Below are 18,450 nucleotides of genomic sequence, written 5' to 3' on the forward strand. Positions count from 1 at the left end.
TGCTGAGCCTGAAAGGATATGTAGTATTTTGAGATTTAAAGTTCAAAGCTTATGGGCAGGAAGAAGGAATCAAAGCTGACCTAGAACTGGCTGGCTCTACAACTTTCTTGTAGAAAGAAAAAAAAAAAAATCTTGGTTTAATACATAGGACAGTAAGAAATCAGTAACTTTTTTATGAGCTTATTTTTTGCACAAACCCAATTTTTGTTCTCTTGATGTGAAGCTACAACTCTTCTGACTTTCATAATGACCTCATTTGTTGAGGATTATCATCAAATGAAGAGGATGGCTAAGTTCTGATTTGCAAGGAGATAGAAGGGAAGTAATATATATTCAACAAGCCTTCCTCTGGAAGACTTTGTGGAACATATGCAAACGGCACATTAAAGTACTTTAGAATGACAGTAATTTTTGCAGGGTTTGAGAGAAGCAAGCCATCTGGAAATTCTGAGCTTGATCACATTTGCAAACATTTGCTAAAATAGACGCTCAAGGAGGCAGACACAGGAAGGAGGCCTTTTCTGTGAATCAAGTGACAACGCACTGTCTGAAGGAATGAATGAAATACATACCCGCAAAAACCACTTTACGCCGCACTGTGAGATTGACGTGGCCTTGTTTGGCAGCTTGTTGCATAAGCTGGACCACAAGCTGGTGTGATTTTCCAATTACTGGCGTCCCATCTACACAGATTAATTCATCTCCAGACCTGAGGCGGCCGTCGGTATCAGCAGCACCCAGTGGTACAATGTGACCAATATAAATCTGTTGAATAATTGAACGATGGATGAAACACTTCTCTCCTACATTTACTGTGACATCAATGGCCTTCACATCTCTGGGAACAATTCATTCATTCATGTCTGCAGGCATGCCACAAACATTTATTGAGCACCCACTGTGTACAAGACATTGTGCTAAGTATTGCCACAATTATTAAATGGTGGAAAGAATATTTCTTGCTTAGTTTCCAGATGTTTATCTGTGGCCTATTGACAACTCACTCTTTCTTTTTCTCCTCTGCAGATATAAATCACTTTTCTCCCTTCATTGTACAACCTATTCTTCTTTCCGAGCTACCTAAAAACTCTCTTTCCGTACAACTCTGCTAATAAAATTTTAATATTACTTTTATTTAAGAGTCTAGCATCATGCCTAGAAACAGGGAATATGTAATAAATACTCATAAATGAATGAATGAAGCAAAAGTTGGTTGGACATCTCCATTTTCGAAGTCTTTTAGCACCTGAAAGCAGAGCATTCTTTATAGTTAGTGTCTTGCTGTTATATTTGCCATTCACTAAACCTTAGCTAGAATACTTGTGCCTGCCTTGTCTTTCCAGTAGACAATAATGCTATAGTTACCTTTACGTGGCATTTATAGTTTGCAAAGAACTTTGACAAAATAGTTGCTAAGAACATGGATTCGAGTCAGACCTTATTTGTCAGTCCCTCCGTTTGGTAGCTCCGTGATCTTGGGCAAGTTAATTAGCCTTTCTTTTTCTTAATGTGAAAACGTGATAAACTGGTGGGTTTGATGGATAAATGAGAGAATGTATGTTAAGAGCCTTTAGCACAGAACCTGGCACATAGTAAGCACTCGATGAATAATGGCTGTTATTATCACAAGGAAATTAACAATACCTATTTTAGTTCTCTTTTCTTCCTTCAAAAGAACCCTGTTATGTTATTCTAAATTTATTCCAAAATGGAGGTCACTGAGATCCAGGGAAGTTCAATGTTTCTTGACCCTTACTCAGGGTTCTTTCTCAAGTTTTGTAAAGGCAGGGGTCTGACATTCTCCAATCACTGTCTCATAAGGCTTTGTGAAATACTCTCTGCACACCAGCAACTCAATATACAAAGCCCGGTACCTGCTGGCAGAGTGAAGGGACCTGGCCAGAAGGACCAGGCCACTGTTATATCAGGTGATGATTATCCTGTTTTGCTCTCTGTTTTTGTCTCCCTTGGGGAAAAGGGGTGGTCTACAGAGGCTGCAGCTGCCACTTTTCACAAACACTCATACAAACTTTTTAGAAAGAATCTAGTCTCTTCTTCCTCAAGACAAACAGTGCTCCACAAAACCCAGTGAAAAACCCATACTACTCAAGATGAAAGAGTCAGTGTTGCATCTAGCTGGACAAATCTTGGTGATTTGTCACTGTTGCCAATTTGCTTTGAAGTCTTAGAAAAATATGCTGGCGAGAGAGATGAGCAAAAGACTCACAGGTTCCCCTGGTTCATTTCCACCCAGAATCCTAAATCCAAATCCAGTCTCTTTTCTCCAGAGGAAGATATCCTGTTCCTGGTAATCTGGAACTGCAGAGAGGGGAGAAAAAAGAGATGGATTATTTTTCTGATAAAAGCAGTGATACCTCCAAGATGAACACAGTTGCAGGACAAGAATGGTGGTGCTTGATCAGATGGAAGCTTTTCAATATAGGCAAAGAAACAAAATACTCTGAACAGGTGAAATAACAGAAGACATAGGGATAAAGTAAATAGTGGAAATAGTCACTGAGCCCTAAAGTTCTTCAAAGGACTCATTACTGTTTGATAATTCTGAATCAAGCCCAAGCCATAATCCTTAACTACAAATAGTCAGCACTAACTGCTTTCCTCAGTATTCTTGCAGGGGGAATTAAGTAAATTAAAAGTATGATGTGCCACACCACAAAGCAGGTGTCCATGTCCAAGAACAGAACTCAGGCTAAGTCAGAGCCACCTCTGAAGCCGGCTCTAAGGATTCTGAAGTCATGTTAAGTCACCAGATGTTTCCTCTACTAGAGGATGAAGGAGAACAGCTTGGTTTAAACAGACTTTCTGATTTATCTTTAAGTCACTTTCTTCTTCCTTAAAATAATTAAGACTAGCAATGCTAATAATTTGCTAGATCATTTTTGCCAAAAATTACTCTCAAACATCCTAGTATTTCTGCATACAGTCAGCCCTCCATATCTGTGGGTTCTGCATACTTAGATTCAACCAATCACAGATAGAAAATTTGTTAGACCTACAATGTTTTTAGCTGTGATGAATACAGAGATTTTTTTTTTCTTGTCGTTATTCCTAAGTAACACAGTATCACAACTATTTACATGGCACTTGCATTGTATTAGATGTCATAAGCAATGTAGAGATGATTTAAAGTATATAGGAGGAGGTGGGTGCAGTAGCTTACAGTGGCAATCCCAGCACTTTGGGAGGCCAAGGCGGGCGAATCGCTTGAGCCCAGGCATTTGAGTCTGGGCAATATAGTGAGACCTTGTCTCTACAAAAAATAAAAAATGGGTCAGGTGTGGTGGTGTGTGTCTGTAGTTCTAGCTACTCAGGAAGCTGAGGTGGGAGAATCGCTTGAGCCAGTAAGGTTAAAACTGCAGTGAGCCATGACTGCCCCAGTGCACTCCAGCCTGGTTGACAGAGTGAGACCCTGTCTCAAATAGATAAATAAATACATAAACAACAAACAACCAAATAATATAGGAAGGAGTGTGTGTGTGTGTGTGTGTGTGTGTTCCACACAAATATTATGCTATTTTCTAGGGATTTAAGCATCCATGGATTTTTTATAACCTTGGTGGGGGATGCAGGTATCCTGAAACCAATTCCCGGCAGATACTGAGGGGTGACTGTACAAAGTTTATTAGGATTTCAATACTATTACCAAAATCAGCCAGGCCTCCAAATCCTTAAGATCAATGGTGATGACAAAAAGTCTATATTAATGAATCATATATCTCATTGCCAAAATGGCTGATTTACTCTAGAATCTGCCTTTGATATTTCAGCATTAAAAGTATTAATTCATTTTCCAATAACTTGGTATTTTACTTTCAATGCTCAGTAATGGTCCAGGGCTTTAAAATGAATATCTTGTTTTTTAAAAGAAATGTAATTTCCATAAGAAAATACTTACTATACATGAAATTGTTCTATACACCACTCTGTTACTTCACTAAAGTAAAAGAGGGTTATTTCTATTTAATTCTTACTTAATATTTTAATGTATACATTGGGTGTTTTATGACCTATAAAATGACGTATCTTTTATTTAAAGGGAAAAAATTATGATTCAGTTGCAATGAATCCTAAAGGAGATTTTCAAACGCTGTAGTGCATACCTTCTTATTTAATTAACTGGATTTGGGGCTGAAGGAAAGTGCAGGCCTGAGAATTTAATTCTTTTCTTCTCCAGGTTTATACAACGGAATAGGGAAGAAGGTGGATGTTTAGATTTTAGGTTGGCGAAGAGATGTCCCTTTTTAGTGATTCACCCACAAACTTAAAATGTATAGTGAATGAATACACCAACAGACAAGAAATCAAATGACCAGTAAGTACAAATCAGAGGAGTTTGAATCTGATCTTTTTACTTGAGCTATCTCAGTGCCAGGGCTGTAAATGGGTGCTTTCTATCCACTGCTTTTATTATAATTGCTGAGGCTAAGCTGCAAAATACCCAGAACATGGAGCTAAGCTACAGCACAGGACTCCCATAAACACAACTGGAGAGTAATATTTTCTTGAGCAGGCTAAGGTAACAATATTTTCTTTCTGTTCGAGTAGCTGGCTAAAGGATATTTGCTGTAATAGCCTCAATGAAACAACAAATTAAATCAAGTTGTGTCTCCGTCTTTGGTTCACTCAAGCAGGAGGATTATTACCGCAATAGACCACTGGTGCTGTCCAGCCAGCACTGGGTTCCTGGCAGAGTCTGTTTTAGGTCTGCTGAGTGTGTGGCCTTTCTGGAAACAATGAAAGGGCCTCTGCAGAGACTTCCAGCCCAGATCCATTTTTCTCAGCATCATTTAACACCAGAACACTTGCCCACCCTACAGTGACACCAAATGTAACAAGTTTCTGCCTACTGTTGCTCATTTAGGTGTGACCTAGCATGGTATGGGAGGTTGTGGCCAACAGATTTAGGCTTATCACACCGTTTAGTCCACATGAAAAGAAAAAAAAAAAAAGCTTCATTTCCTTCTGAGAATCAGTGGGAAAATGGCAAATTTATTTAAAGGTTTTCTGTTGAAAAGGAAGATGCCCACTGACACTAGGGATGTTAAAGACACAACAGTGAGCCATAAAACACAGATATAAACATCAACACACAGACATGTTACAAAGAAAGTCTTCTGCTACTTCAATTTTGGCATTTTAACAATTCTACTCTTCTACCAACTAAATGCCATTTACCCCAATATATAACTTTGGCAATAAATCAGTACTGAAACACATTATGGGATTATGAAATTTCTCTCTTCTGTGTCCTCCGAGGCCACCTCTTCTTAGAGGCATTGACGTTTCTAAACTACTTCCCCTGAAATGGTTCCTTCCTTACTTCAGGCAGATTTTATTGCAATTAAGTTTTTAGGTGGCAGTAAGGTAGAACCATTTTTCTGATATTAGTATCACTTTTTTTTGAGTGAGGCTAAATCAAATAGAGCTAAGAAAACCTTGTCCAGTTTTCATTTGTAAGCCCTTGCATATGAACAATTTCTGCAGTTAGTCTCCTTTTGGTAATGCCAGTGACAATGCAATAAAGCAGTCAAAAGACTTTCTTTGATAATTAGAGAGAATGGAACCACCAGGTTTGCAGAGAAACTTCCTGGTGTCTCCATTACTACAGACATACTAACACATTTCCAGACTTGACAAGGGCATGCAAAACCCTTTTTATTCCATCTTGTCTTTGGTTTGCGTTTGGTCAACAAGAGCTCCAAGGCACTTCCGTTCATGCCCCTCTTTTCTTCCTTCTCTTTTCTGAACTGCTCCCCAGGCCCCCAGACCAATGAGAACATCAAACAAGATGAATGAAAATGGAGAGACAAAAGTTTTCAGCAGATCCTTACTCGGACATTCTCCAAAATTCGTGGAATTGATTTCTCTCTCTCTCTCACCCTTGCTCAATCCCGATGCAGGTGAAGGTGACATGGCTGGAATATTAATTTCACAATTTTGCAAAGCTTAATGTACATTCTTTCTCTTAGTTCACTTTAATTCAGTTTTGACTGATAAGGAACAGGCAGTTCAGCTTTCACAATAAAGGTCATGGCTGTTATTTTAAAAGACCATAGTTCGATTCCATTTTTTTTTTCTTTTTTTTTTCACAGTGCTTTACCTGTCAAAAAGCTAGAATTTACAATTGCACCATTGAGAGTTTCCTATAACTCCTATTACCATCTTAAACTCTCCTTATTTAATGACACTCTAAAGTACACATTCTTGATTGGCCTTACTTCAATCATGGTTTGTCTAAACCCTTATTGCTTTTGGAAAAATTTAAGTATATTTGTGCTACCATTAAACTACAGCATTTATTCAAAAGTGTATCAAGTTCAGGATGAAATTCATTCTTGTACTAATATCTGTTCAGGTGAATTCTAAGCATTTCAAGCCAGAACAGTCTTATATTTAGAGATGCAAATCAATGGATCTATCGGAGAACTGAACAAACACACAAATATTGTCATAATAGCTCTTAAAACCTGGAGGTACACCCAAGCTTCTTAAGCTTACTATGATAAAGAAGCTCAATTGCCACTTCCAAACTTGTAAGCATGTCTCTCCAAGGCAAGACAGATTTACAATGTTGGTTAACAGGACAGTTTTGAGCTTTTCCTTCCAAACTATACAGCGAACAGGCAAAGTCTCAACTACAAGCCTTATTATTTCTTTTGTAGTAAATGCTACTGGATGTGATCTGATTCTCCTAAACATTTACTAATAAGACTGCATCACTGTCGTTTTTAAGATGTGCACAATTCTAGAGAAACTAGAAAACAGGCAACATGGCTTTTAAAGGACTTCAGTGCTCATCTTTGTTTTTAATTAAACATTGAAACCCTTCAAAGGGATTCATGAACACATGTGCAATTCAGACTGATTCATTCTAATACTGCTGCCTTGAGAGATGGCCATATCAAAAATATGGTACATTGCAACAAATGTAGACCATGTGAAGGAATGCGATCACAGATTGTGTTAATCTCCACATTGCCCCTAATAATAAAAGAAAAGAAAAAGAACAATGTATTTCCAACAAAAAGAGGGTAATATGGCACAGTTAAGCTGCTGTTGCTGACTTCAATTTTCTTGTTTTTCCTGGAGTACTCTGCTCATTTTACTGTCTTGGGGAGAAGGGGCAGGGAATCACATCTAACAAGGCTATACACTTTTTTCTCTTTGAAAGACAAGATACAAAACAACCTAAGGGAATGGCAGAAACTGATCTGAGATAAAGAAAAACACCGATTCAAAGACAAGATTGATGCAGGTTCATTCCTAGGTGCTGTGAAAATAAAATCTGTGACAGATACTGAATAATCACCATGGAGGCCAGGGGGAGGTCTCATCATTATCCTCATTTAGTAGTGAGGAAGAAATCAATGTGAATCTTAACATCAATTAGGTTGCTACTATCTATCAGTCAACCACAGAGCCTCCAATTACCAAAAGGAATAGATTCCCATTTGTGCTGCTCTATCCGATTCCTCAGATGTTAAAGAAAGTGAAGGAACAAAACTGGCACCATTCTGAATATTTCTTTTCTTTTCTTTTTTGAGACAAAGTCTCACTCTGTCATCTAGGCTGGAGTGCAGTGGCATGATCCTGGCTCACTGCAAGCTCCGCCTCCCAGGTTCCAGTGATTCTCCTACCTCAGCCTCTCGAGTAGCTGGGACTACAGGCACACGCCACCACACCTGGCTAATTTTTGTATTTTTTAGTAGAGACGGGGTTTCACCATATTGGCCAGGCTGGTCTCCAACTCCTGACTTCATGATCTGCCCGCCTAGGCCTCCCAAAGTGCTGGGATTACATGAGTAAGTCACAACGCCTGGCCCCAAATATTTCAGTGCGGCTGCCACCTGAGCAATTTCAGTACTTACAACAGCTGGCTATGGCCACATTACATATTTTTTCTTATTTTTTTTCCTGGTGAAAACTTTTTTAGAAACATTTGATTAGGTCAAATTCTTAAGAAAATTTGCCACCACCAGGGTAAAAATGGCATTTGAGCAAGAGCCTTCTATTAAACGGATGTTTTAGAATTATCCTGTCAACCCATGATGCCCCTGCCAGCCCTTCAGAATGCAATTCATTTTATCATGAAAAGATTCATACAGGAAAACTCAATTATAAATGTGTACTGTATTGAGGAAAGCAGGAGCTCGGTCAATAAAGCAATATCTCAACATTAACTGAAGTCGGGCCATTGATTGGATGAGCCACATGCTTAGAGAGAAATGTGGAGGGAATGTGAAAACGCTCCTCTTTACAAACATCTCTTAAACGGTTTACTTCAGTGAAATCACTACAATGAGTGAGGAGACACAATGAGGACAGAATCTGGTTCCTGGTTAGCATCCACTGCATATGAGGTCATTCCAAATGGAACTTCATTTCCTTTAGTCAGGCCTCAGGGGTACTTTAGGGGTGTCTTTCTAGTCCAGCGACTAAAGTAAGTCCCTGCTCAAATCAGTGGCCTTTTTGTCAGCAGAGTGAACTTGTAGCCAAAACAGCCTATTTAATTCCATGCATTGTGATAGTAAGAAGGCAGTAATATTTATCCCTTGAGGAGGAAAAGGATAGAGCCCTGAGCGACTCCTAACATTTGATAACCAGCAAGACTCCAGGCTCACCTCTGCCTCCAAACTGCTGAGTATCACTCAGTGGACTGACCAACTTTCCTCCTCAGACAAGGATGCTGGCCTCACTGCCCCATTTTGCTTAGTCACAGAGAAGTTGACTTTCAGCATGCACTTCGGCTGGCAAAGGAAGCACAGCACAGCCAAGTCTGTGTGGTGGACAGGAGGCCAGGGCCCCACACCTCACAGAACCTCTCTGCTACGACTCTCGATGTCCCTGCTGAGCAGTGACCACAGTTGCAGCTAGAAATGAAACCTGTGCTGAGGGGAGGATGAGCACACTTCACTCTTCACTCTTCACTCTTCCAGCTTCTCTCAGACCCTTCAACAAACCGAATCTCCACCGTCACAACACCTCTCCCCTACCCCATACCAGAAAGAGAAAATGAGGTATCTGTCCTTCATAGCTGCCTCACCCTGACCAATTATACTCATAAGAAAACATCAGAAACAGCAACCCAAGAACAACAACAACAACAACAAGCAGTTTGCATCGCCTAAAATTAAGGCATTTTAGGAACTTCCATTGGTAAGATAAATGAGTATTATTTATGGCGAATAGTTTTTGGAAATCATTTCATAATAAAAAGTAAGACATTAAACATGAGAGTGATATTATGTTTATATGAGCCAAGAAGTTACAAAGTATACTATCACTAGCTCGTATTTATAGAAAAGGTAAAGCACTGGGTAAGTAATTAAAGCACAACTACTCACTGCTATTGTTTTTTCCTTCTTGTGGGGAATGTTTAGAGAGATTATAATGGTTAAAAAAAATTACCAGTATTTTTGAAAATCAAGAGACCACTTAAAAAGCATTTAATTTCTTCTCATTAGCCCTACAATCCCAGTCAATCATATTTAAGTTCTACCGCATATCGGATTTGTGCTCAGAGCACATCACAATCTCCACTCAGAGAATTAATGAGACAGCAGCTCTTATCTACCATTCCTTTTAACTGAAGGGAGGAAAAAAAACCCATTTTCACCCAGGGCATTTATTTGATAACCATCCACTTCTACCCCCTCCCCAGACTGAAGGCATAGTGGGGCCTCCATGGATAGTCAGCAGAGTCCACTCCCTTGGCCATACTTTTGCCTCTTGTGGATTTCACTTTATCTGGTTTACATACTGCAACTCCTCTATTTTCAATAACCTTCAAGAGAAAGGTAGAGCCCTATGGAGGGGTCAGGGTAAGACAGAGGCCAGGACGCTACTCACGTCGGTTTTCATACATGCTCCTGGACTGGGCCCAGATTTTAAAAGGATCTGGTTTTTTCTGGCCAGAGCTGTCAGTTTGATCTGGAGCTTGGGCCTCTGCAGGTGGGAACTCGGGGAGCACCTGTGTGCTGTGGCTTGGGGATGCTGTGTGCAGGCTCCGGTGGCTGGAAACACTGTGCTGAGAACTATTCTGGCTGTCTTTCCTTTCCAGTGGTTGCTGAAAGTAAGCAAGTGAGAGGGGCAAGAAGAAAAGATTATTACTGGTTCTCTGAGTGGGTGTTTTCCACCAGCTTGTCTTTGTTTAGCACTTCTGTATATACATACATAAGTATATCAACAGTATTTTGGCTCCCACCTTTCTCCAGCTAGTGCTGAATGGCAGATAAATCCCTAGGTGACTGGCAGACAAACAGTGGGGTGGGCCAGATAGAAAGACATAATCATAACCCATACTGTTCTCTGGGTTATAGCGGAAAACAAATCCGATATTCATCACAGGTTCTCAGCTAAGATGCTATGCTCGTTTATTCCAAGATGGATCAGTTTTAACATCCTCATTTTCACAAAAATATGTAACACCAAATACCATGAGTGGTTTACGATAAGGCTATAATATCCAGAAGAAATATAATCAGGACTAAAGATGCTCCTCAGGACTCCATGTCTTGTATCTTTTAATAATGAAATACCCAATTCCTCTCTAAGAGTTTGCTATCCATTCTTTTCGACTGTTAAAAACAAAAAAACAAAAAAAAAACCACAAAAAAAACCAGAGGTCAGATCTTTCAAAAATCATGCCTAGCATTATATGTTTACTGGTATTTCTATGTGTATAAATTACTAATATATGAAGAACTTCAATAATTCTTAGCTAATCAATTTTGCAAGCATTACACTTCACCTCTTAAACTGCCGATAGTTGAAAACCATGATCAAACTTTGTGTATGAGTTGACCTCCGGGGGTCAGCCTTCTTAGATTTGCAACTTCTCCAAAGTTCAAGTATTATAATATTCAAAGCGGAAGAGTTCCATTTAAATTTCAAATGAATAACCAAGTCCTTGTTCATTAAAATCTGCTCAGCAAAGACCCTTCTCATTTTACGAAATGCTCTGTTAGAATGGCTAATGAATGGAGAGTAAGACCAAATGGAAAGGAAAATAGTGGGTAGAACAGAAAATAACTGTAGTTCTTATTTTCTCCAATAAAAGACTGCGGTAATCTCAGGTGTTTAGCATTCCCTATTCAAAACAAAAAAATCCTGCAGTCATGCCTCATACACCATAGATACCATGTCACTATACTTATCTGATTTAAAGCACTGTATGGGGTAGAGGACAAGAAGGGCCTCTCCCTTCACTCTTATAGATCCTGTAGAGCTCATGGTTTTAAAGTACTTTATAAGAGCTTTGACCTTGAGCATTCTAGATCCCTGAAGTTCTTTACAGAGCCCATATCTTCCACCGGGTGTTGCGATCAATCCTATCAAGACCATTTTTCCTTGCTGTCTCCCCAGGGATCCTTCATCTTTCATTCCCCTGGAAGTCTGCTGGAAATTTGCAAGGTCCTTTCACTTAATTCTCAGGTCCCTGTACTTTCTCTACTTCCAGTCCTTGCTTTGAAACAAGTATCTGAAGAAAGCCCAAAGAGGACAAAAACTTCATTTGCTCTTGACTATTACAGATTTGAATGCAGATATTGGCAAGGATTCAAAATTGAGAACAATTGGACATGTATTTAATGAAGGCAAGATAGACCATTTAAAATTACACTTGATGTGCCTGTGGGAGAAATTTGAGGACCATATTCTAAGCTACCCTGAAAGTCTTGGGAAAACTGTATGAGAGGCTTAATTCACTCCAATTCAAGGGGAAAAACACACTGGTGCAGATGCCAGGAAAACATGCTGATGTTTGGGTGGGAACAAACACCATCATAACCCCATGTCACTGTTTTTCTCTTCTGAGGCTCAGCTCAGATTTGGTTGCCATTCCAAAGAGTTGATAGAACCTGGCTCTGCCAACTTCAACAGTTTATCCTCCAACAGTGAATTCAGCTCCCAGGGCCAGAGTCAAAAAATGTAAATGATGGATACCATATCCATTTTCTTCTGTATGCACATGGGAATGTTGGTTTTTTTGTTTTTGTTTTTTTCCCCCTCTTCAATATGGTCTTTACAAGGGTCTTGATTATAAACAACCATATATAGCATCGGCCTATTTTTTGTGTGAACATACATAACAATGCATAGAGAAAATGGGATTACGGGTGGAGTTTTTCCCTCTTACCATTATACTTTCCCATATTACCTACCTTTTTTATTTTTATAGTGCACAGAGAATACTTTTTATAATCAAGACAAAATTTAAAGTCATTTTCATTTCAAAATGAACCTTGGTAAATATAATTAATGGGAACTGCTACTTCCTATTTTTTTACATTTTAGTAATGTTTTACTTTTGTTCACCTCTGAAGGGGGAAGATATTTGAAATGTAAAAGCAAAAAACTCAATAAAAGACCTCTGCATTTACCTGAGAGTGGCATGCCTCCCTTCAAAGGACCACTCTCTTTTGGTTCCTCAAATTAGTAGATGCCAGATTGATTGCAGGGCCGACCTATAAGCACTAAATTCTGACCCTGGAAGCTCTGGTCTCCTCCTCGTGTCAAAACTACTCTTCACAAAGGTGTGCACACTGCAGGATTACCTGCAGGAAACAGCCTTGTGCTGCTGCTTCTTTTGTAGGGTTATTTGCAGTTTCTGTTCCATTGTCTTCTTGGGCCATTACCCCCTGAAGACTAACTCAAACCTTTTCCACTTGATCCCTCTTCCTGAACTGGAGAGAAATATCCTTCTGGCATCCCTGACCCACTGAGAAAGTCTGATAAAAGTACTGGACCTGTATCCCAGAGAAAATGCGTATGTGCTTTTACATACATACCTGTACACGCGTGTGCAGAGATTCAGCATGTTACATCATGGGTTTTTGAAACCCTCTCATGTCTGTCCCAGTATAACAAATCCCTGACACGGAAGACCTAGATCTCTTATGTTTAACTGAAGAGATGGTTCCATCAGAAACAGAGAGTGCAAATGAAGTCTACTGGAAACACTTGGGCCATTTTTCAAATTATAACACCCTTTCTCACCTCCCCAATAAATGACTCATTTAGGTCCAATTTAACACCAAATGACAGACACAATCTGGAATGAGTTTGCAAAACTGCCTCTCGGTCAAACTGCACCTCTGAGTCTCTTTTAAATGCCATCTAAACTTTATACCTCAAATTGGAAAATAAAAGTAAAGGAGCATCCTGAGAATGTGCTCGAAAAACTGTGCCACCACTCAACTATCTCTAACTGACATATATAAATGGCACACTAATGGGCTAAATACACGATAATCTGGAAGCTTTTGGGATGTTCTCCCTGCTAAGACTTAACCTCACTCTATGTTCCTTCTCAAGTTCAATTATGAAAACTCATTAATTTGAAGATACATTCTGTAATTTAGTATCTTGTTGGCACTCTGGATTTTTTAAAACTATGCTGTGGGTGTGGGGGGAGCTTGAAGTATTTTTTTTTTTAAATTTTCTGTGAGCATGCTGATCAGCTATGAGGTTGTCCTTTATCTGGTTAGAGCCCAGAATTGTCCAGGAAAAAAACCACGTTTATATATCTCCCAAATTAAAGAAAACTTGTATGCATTTTCAGTAGTCTGGAACACCTCCTAGAAGAGTAGGGACACGAGAATATGTTCACTTCTGAACTATTTACGACACAGGATCAGATTTGCATTTAATGCGACTGTATTTCACCTCATTTTCCTAGGTGAGACACTAGCCCAAAGACAAGTAGCTGTAGTTAAAGGTATACTTTTAAGTCTGTTAATGAAACCCTGTGCATACTAAGAACATGGAAAAATGGGAAAATAGTACACCAATGATACAACATCCAGCCCAGGACCTCCTAAGTGGGCTGCCCTACCTGCAATAGATTTATTCACTTAACCCAATAAATACATAGGATCACCTGCTGTGTGCCAGATACTGAGGGAAACAACATGTAAACAAGGAATAGATGGTACCTGAGCTCTTGAAATTTATCCCTGGGTAGGTATCCAAGTGTGTGTATATGTAGTGTGTGTAGATGAATATTAATCAAATATATTGATAGCAACACACTGCAATGTCCTTTAGAAAGGTGATAAAGAGAGGACTCTGGAAGAAATCTATTAACAGAAAGAGAAGGCTGGGCATGGTGGCTCACACCTGTAATCCCAGCACTTTGGGAGACCGAGTAACACAGATCCCTTGAGGTCAGGAGTTCGAAACCAGCCTGACCAACATGGTGAAACTCCGTTTCTGCTAAAAATACAAAAATTACCCAGGTGTGGTGGCATACACCTGTAATCCCAGCTACTTGGGAGGCTAATGCACGAGAATCACTTGCAAAGGTGGAGCTTGCAGTGAGACGAGATCACACTACTGCACTCCAGCCTGGGTGACACAGCGAGACTCCATCTCAAAAAAAAAAAAAAGGGGGTGTGCTAAGTGGACTTTCTGAACAAAAACGCTAATGTGGCACAGCAAGGGAGGGTGGCCTGAGAGGAACTGGGAGGCCACATAATGCATGAGCCCTGTGGGCCACGTAAGGACTTTGGGTTTCATTCTTCGTTTCAAGAGGGGGAATCCATTAATGAATTTAAAGTGGGGATGTTCCAAGAGCCGACATGTTTCCAGAAAGTTTGGTGTCACTACTGGGTGGTGAATGGATTGGTGGGGAATAGTAGTGAATGCAGAGAGACCAGTCAGGAAGCCCCAGCTGCAGTCAATGTGGGGACCTAAGGTGGGCAACACCAGGGTAGCTGGAGTTACCCAGGAAAAGAACAAGGAGGTCAGAAGACACTTTGGTGCCAAATTCAACAGGGATTGCTGACAGACTGAATGGAGGAGGCTGAGGAGCAGGAGAATGGAGGGGACAGGAGAGAAGGGAGGTGAAGAGGATCACCAAAAGGAGGAGAGCTTAGAAACAAGGATATCCACCCACCACATCTCTAGTGTGAGTAACTGGTTGAGAAGGGGTCCCATATATTAAGATAGAAATTTCCAACGCTAACTGTTGTCACTATGCTGATATTTTTGAAGCAAGAGTCTTATTGCTGAATCTCAATTCGTAGCCAGCTAGAAATACGGAAATGGGCTCAATTTTTAAAATTCCATAAAGGTCTTTGGCCACATGTTGACCATGAACCTGTATCACAAGACCTTTTAAACTAAAACTGTACCAACCTCTCTGAAATGAATGATTCCCTTACTTACTGTCAGGCCAGGGAAATTGGGAAGACATAATGGTTTTTATAAATGGAAACGGGAAGAAAAAATCAACTCATCAGTATTTCCCAGAATGATTTCAAAATGTAGGTACTTATAAAGTGAACTGAAAATATTTGCTTGGAAGAGCAAATGAATACAGACAGCACTTAGGAGCTTAAATGATGAAAAGAATTCATGTGGCTTAAAAATGACAAATCGATCCATTTTAAAGCAAAATTATTTACAGTTCACTTATCTGCCAAGAGCGAAGGCTACTGCAGCGATTTACATGGACAACAGGAAAAACTCCAAGTGCTGATGAGGTATTAGGCCAATGTCATTAAAGGTTGTGTGAAAATCAGAGACTCAAATCCAAGCCAGTGCAGAGGATGGTCCTTCTTTTTGTTTGTTCCTTTTATCATTTATGGGTCTAAGTCAAATGATTTCTTCCAAAAAGGTGGGCGAGAGGAGTTAATGGAGAAGAAAAGGCAGGCACTGACTGGATATGAAAATGGATTCTGGTTCACACTGCATGTTTTAAAGGAATGCAATACAATGGCAAAGTCCATCTTCCAGGGTTCCAAAAGGCAGAGAAGGGGAGTTGCCACGGGAAGTGAGAGGCAAGGAGACTGACTTAAGTGATCCTATGCCTTCACCCATCTACTGCTCTCACCGCTTCTTCTTGTAGGCTGTAGAAGCTTTGATGGGATCAATCACCATGCTGGTTGTCACCCAGGGAGCATTAGGGAAAAAGAAGACAGGTGCCACACAACTGGGTGAGTCTGAGAAAGAGGCAGGGTACATAAAACAGAATGAGGCCAGAGTCACTCAGTGTATGTGTGTGTAAAAGGAGTATCTCCCTCACATCTCTTAATGACTAGTTTTCAGCAATTTCCTTTAGCATCTCTTGTAGGGGAAAGGGACAGAGAGGACAGTGGAACAAAAACCTATCACCATGGCTACCCTGCAGACAGCTTGCTATGTCTGCTGTAAAGAGGCTGTTGAAGAGACTGCCTCTTCAATGTGGATGGGCTCTGGATGCTTTGCCCACCATCCAGGGTCCTCTATATGAAAACTTCTTGTAGGATTTTTTTTATTTTTAGGTAAATAGGAAAATCTTGTGTCTTTAGTGAATATGGTACACTTTCTTTCATCTGACAATAAGAGCTGAGTAAAGAATGTGGTTTCCTATGTTGCCTAGGCTGCTGGGGAACTCCAAAGTACTCTACAGCTCAGTCACTGCACTTACTCAATCGTGGGTGTTGGCACTTTATGATGACTTATAGGTTATTATAATTAAGAGTGGAATGATTACATTATGTGTGTATTTGATTGCGTGTTATATTTCTGCTTTATTAATCCTTATCACACTTTAATCCCTACGAGGTGAGGATCTTTGTAGATCTGCCTACTGATGTGGTTATTGTTTCTCCCTCCCCATTTTCATGAGGGCAGGGATGTTTTCTGATTAATTCTTATCAAATATTGGCACTGGGCCTGGCATACATAAAATAATAAATACTTGTTGATGAAATGACTGCACAAACATTCTGGAAATTTGTGACAATGCATCTTTTTTTTTTTTTTTTTTGGTAAGGAGCAATCAATAAATGGTTTGTTTGCAAACTGCAAGAAAAGAGGTGCCATGACCATCTTAATTATTATAGTATTTCCAGCGCTTCACAGCAAACCTGATATTTAATGGGTTCTAAATACTAGTTTTCTGAATAATGGATGAATGAATGGATGAAAGATGAATGTGCAGGTGGAGGAACAGATGGATAAATAGAAGATGATAGCTAAGTGCGGTGGCACATGACTGTAATCCCAGCACATTGGGAGGCCAAGATAGGAGGAGCGCTTGAGATCAGCTTGGGCAAGATGGTGAGACTCCAGTCTCTACAAAAAATACAAAAATTAGCCAGGCATGGTGGTGCATACCTATAGTCCCAGCTACTTGGAAGGCTAAGGCAAGAGATTGCTTGGGCCCAGGAGTTTGAGGCTGCAGTTAGCTATGACTGTGCCACTGCACTCCAGCCTTGATGACAAAGTGAGACTCCATCTCAAAAAAAAGAGGGGACAGATGAAGGGAGAATAACTGGGAAATGAATTCATAAGAAAACAGGTGGATACTGACTTAAAATTCAGGGTTTGGTGTGATATTTAGTTTTAAATTCTCATACACAAGATCCTTGTGGGTGATTTAGACTGAGAGTCTCAGTTAAATGAGTTTTCAGTAAGGATGATTAAGTTGGGCCACAGAAGCAGTTTCCCAGAGGGGTCTAAAGCCTGACAGAAAATATGTCTTATTTTTGTCTCTGCTATTTGGCAGAAAAATCCCTGATGTTATGAAAGTCCAGGTATTAAATTAATAAAATTTTATTAAGATACTGCCATTGTCCCCAATGAGTATATAAACCACAATTTCAACATTTAAACTAAATCTTGCAGGTGAAATTGCTTATTAAGAGTAAGCTACAGGGACTATCCAGGAGAAGAAACGAGATAAAAAAAGATAAGTCCTTCTGTTCTAATAAAAACCCAACTACTTAATTATTGAAAACCTTAAAGAAAAAAAAAAAGGTATGAGGGCAAAAGGAAGCTGCCAGTCACGTGAGCAAGCCAACATTGTCAGCAGCCTCTAATCAAATAAACAAAACAACCACAACACAACAGTCCTCGGCTAAGACCACTGTGCACATATGCTCAGAGCTATTGCCAAATCTAAGTGAGTCACAACCCAGGTACAATCAGTGTGCTTTTAATTATGCATCCTGCATAATGGACCTTATCTGTCATGATTTGAATGGCTTTCTGGTACCAGGACATCCAGCTTCCCTGTGAATTCCCTCTGACCCCACCAGAAAAATCCCATAATCGTCTGTCTCCCTGGCAGGACATCATCAAAATTCAAACTGGGAAAGGGAAAGCGCTTTCAACCCACCTGTACAGGACTCTCACTGATCACAGATGTTAGCAGCACTTTACATCCAACAGCAGACCTTGGCCAACAGCTCCCAAATTCTGTACAGCAGCTGCCAGTGTGTGCCAGCAATGCTGTGAAAACCCTCATCCCTGTCCTGGCGCAGAAATCAAGTAAGCACAAGTCCCAAGCTGGGGGCTTATTCTTTTCTAACCCAGCAACACATCACTCTCTTAGCCTGTGGTAATTAAGAGCTAGCAGACTATGGGCAAAGCAGTTGAGAGCTTCTTTCTTAGAAATGCAGCCCGAGTAATTGGCTTGCTGCTTGCTAATGACATGGCTTC

At 40.0% G+C, this 18,450-nt stretch overlaps 1 protein-coding gene across 19 annotated transcripts in view; it reads right to left on the minus strand.

Moving 5' to 3' along the window:
* MAGI1 (membrane associated guanylate kinase, WW and PDZ domain containing 1) overlaps positions 1-18,450 on the minus strand; it is a 677,305-nt gene that overhangs the window by 28,675 nt on the left and 630,180 nt on the right. For 14 of the 19 annotated variants that reach the window (XM_030923822.1, XM_030923713.1, XM_030923639.1 and 11 more), the window contains 3 exons: positions 9,871-10,087; positions 2,228-2,319; positions 573-765 (listed from right to left, as the gene is read on the minus strand). In XM_030923822.1, coding sequence (XP_030779682.1) covers positions 573-765; positions 2,228-2,319; positions 9,871-10,087 — 502 coding nt within the window. Of the gene's footprint in view, positions 1-572; positions 766-2,227; positions 2,320-5,852; positions 5,937-9,870; positions 10,088-18,450 lie in introns of all 19 variants that reach the window. The other 5 variants (XM_030924237.1, XM_030924199.1, XM_030924148.1 and 2 more) reach the window with 2 other exon arrangements.

This window comes from Rhinopithecus roxellana, chromosome 1 (assembly GCF_007565055.1).
Source record: "Rhinopithecus roxellana isolate Shanxi Qingling chromosome 1, ASM756505v1, whole genome shotgun sequence".
NCBI classification, from domain to species: domain Eukaryota; kingdom Metazoa; phylum Chordata; class Mammalia; order Primates; family Cercopithecidae; genus Rhinopithecus; species Rhinopithecus roxellana.